Source organism: Mandrillus leucophaeus, unplaced genomic scaffold (genome assembly GCF_000951045.1).
Source record: "Mandrillus leucophaeus isolate KB7577 unplaced genomic scaffold, Mleu.le_1.0 Scaffold463, whole genome shotgun sequence".
Classification (NCBI taxonomy): Eukaryota; Metazoa; Chordata; class Mammalia; order Primates; family Cercopithecidae; genus Mandrillus; species Mandrillus leucophaeus.
The window spans coordinates 668,661-669,577 of record NW_012104954.1 but is presented as its reverse complement, the minus strand read 5'-3'; the positions used below and the strand labels follow the sequence as shown (position 1 = coordinate 669,577).

Below are 917 nucleotides of genomic sequence, written 5' to 3'. Positions count from 1 at the left end.
CTCAGCCTCTGGGCGCGGACTCCAAGGGGTTGCAGGAACCCGCACCCCTGGCGCCTTCCGTGCCCGAGGCCCCCAGGGGCCGGGAGCGCTGGGTGTTGGAAGTGGTGGAGGAGCGCACCACGCTGAGCGGGCCTCGCTCCAAGCCTGCCTCCCCAAAGCTCTCCCCGGAGCCCCAGACACCCTCCCTAGCCCAGGCGAAGTGCAGTGCACCCAGCAGTGCAGTGACCCCAGCCCCACCGGCTTCCCTCTTGGGCTCGGGCACCAAGCCTGAAGTGGGGCTGACCTCCCGGTGCCCTGCTGAAGCTCTGCCCCCAGCAGGCCTGACCAAAAAAGGAGTGTCCAGTCCCGCACCCCCGGGACCGTAGCTAAGGTGGGCGTTGGCCCCACGCTGTACAGCCTCCTGTATACATATGTACACATATAAATAAAGTGCGTCCGTGCTGCGTGAGTTTTCTGGGGCTCACTCCAGGCAAGGCGAGACATCATCACACGACCCCACCCCATGCCCAGGTGCTTTTTGGGAGGTGGGACTCCAGTTCTGGTTACCATGGAGAGTGGAGGGAATTTTGGATAGACGGATAGACACCTCCTGTGGTCCCACTTCTGGTCTCACCTCTGCACCAACTGTCCCCAAACCTTTAGGGGGAGAATTGATGCTGCAATGCTCTTGTGTCCCAGCGTCCACCTGAAGAAAAGGTTAACAGCCTCATCCACCAATTTCCATTTATTTACTCCTCAACAATCCTGAGAGCAGGTATTATGTTTCCATTTTGCAGACAGGTAGACTGTGTCACAGAGCAGTTAAGGCACACAATCAAGGTCACACAGCTAGGAAGGGGATGAACTGGGATTCAAAATCAAGTCCAAACTGGTTCCTGAGCCCTTAGATTTTCTTTTCCTTTTTTTTTTTTTTTTTT

General features: G+C 56.6%; 1 protein-coding gene across 1 annotated transcript in view; it reads left to right on the top strand.

The window, feature by feature from the left end:
• Window positions 1-448, top strand: part of MAST1 (microtubule associated serine/threonine kinase 1) — a 54,531-nt gene extending 54,083 nt beyond the window's left edge. Inside the window, exon 24 of the mRNA XM_011994945.1 lies at window positions 6-448. Within this exon, the coding sequence (XP_011850335.1) occupies window positions 6-365 (360 nt within the window). The 3' untranslated portion in view covers window positions 366-448. The remainder of the gene's footprint in view (window positions 1-5) is intronic.
• Window positions 449-917: the final 469 nt, after the last annotated feature.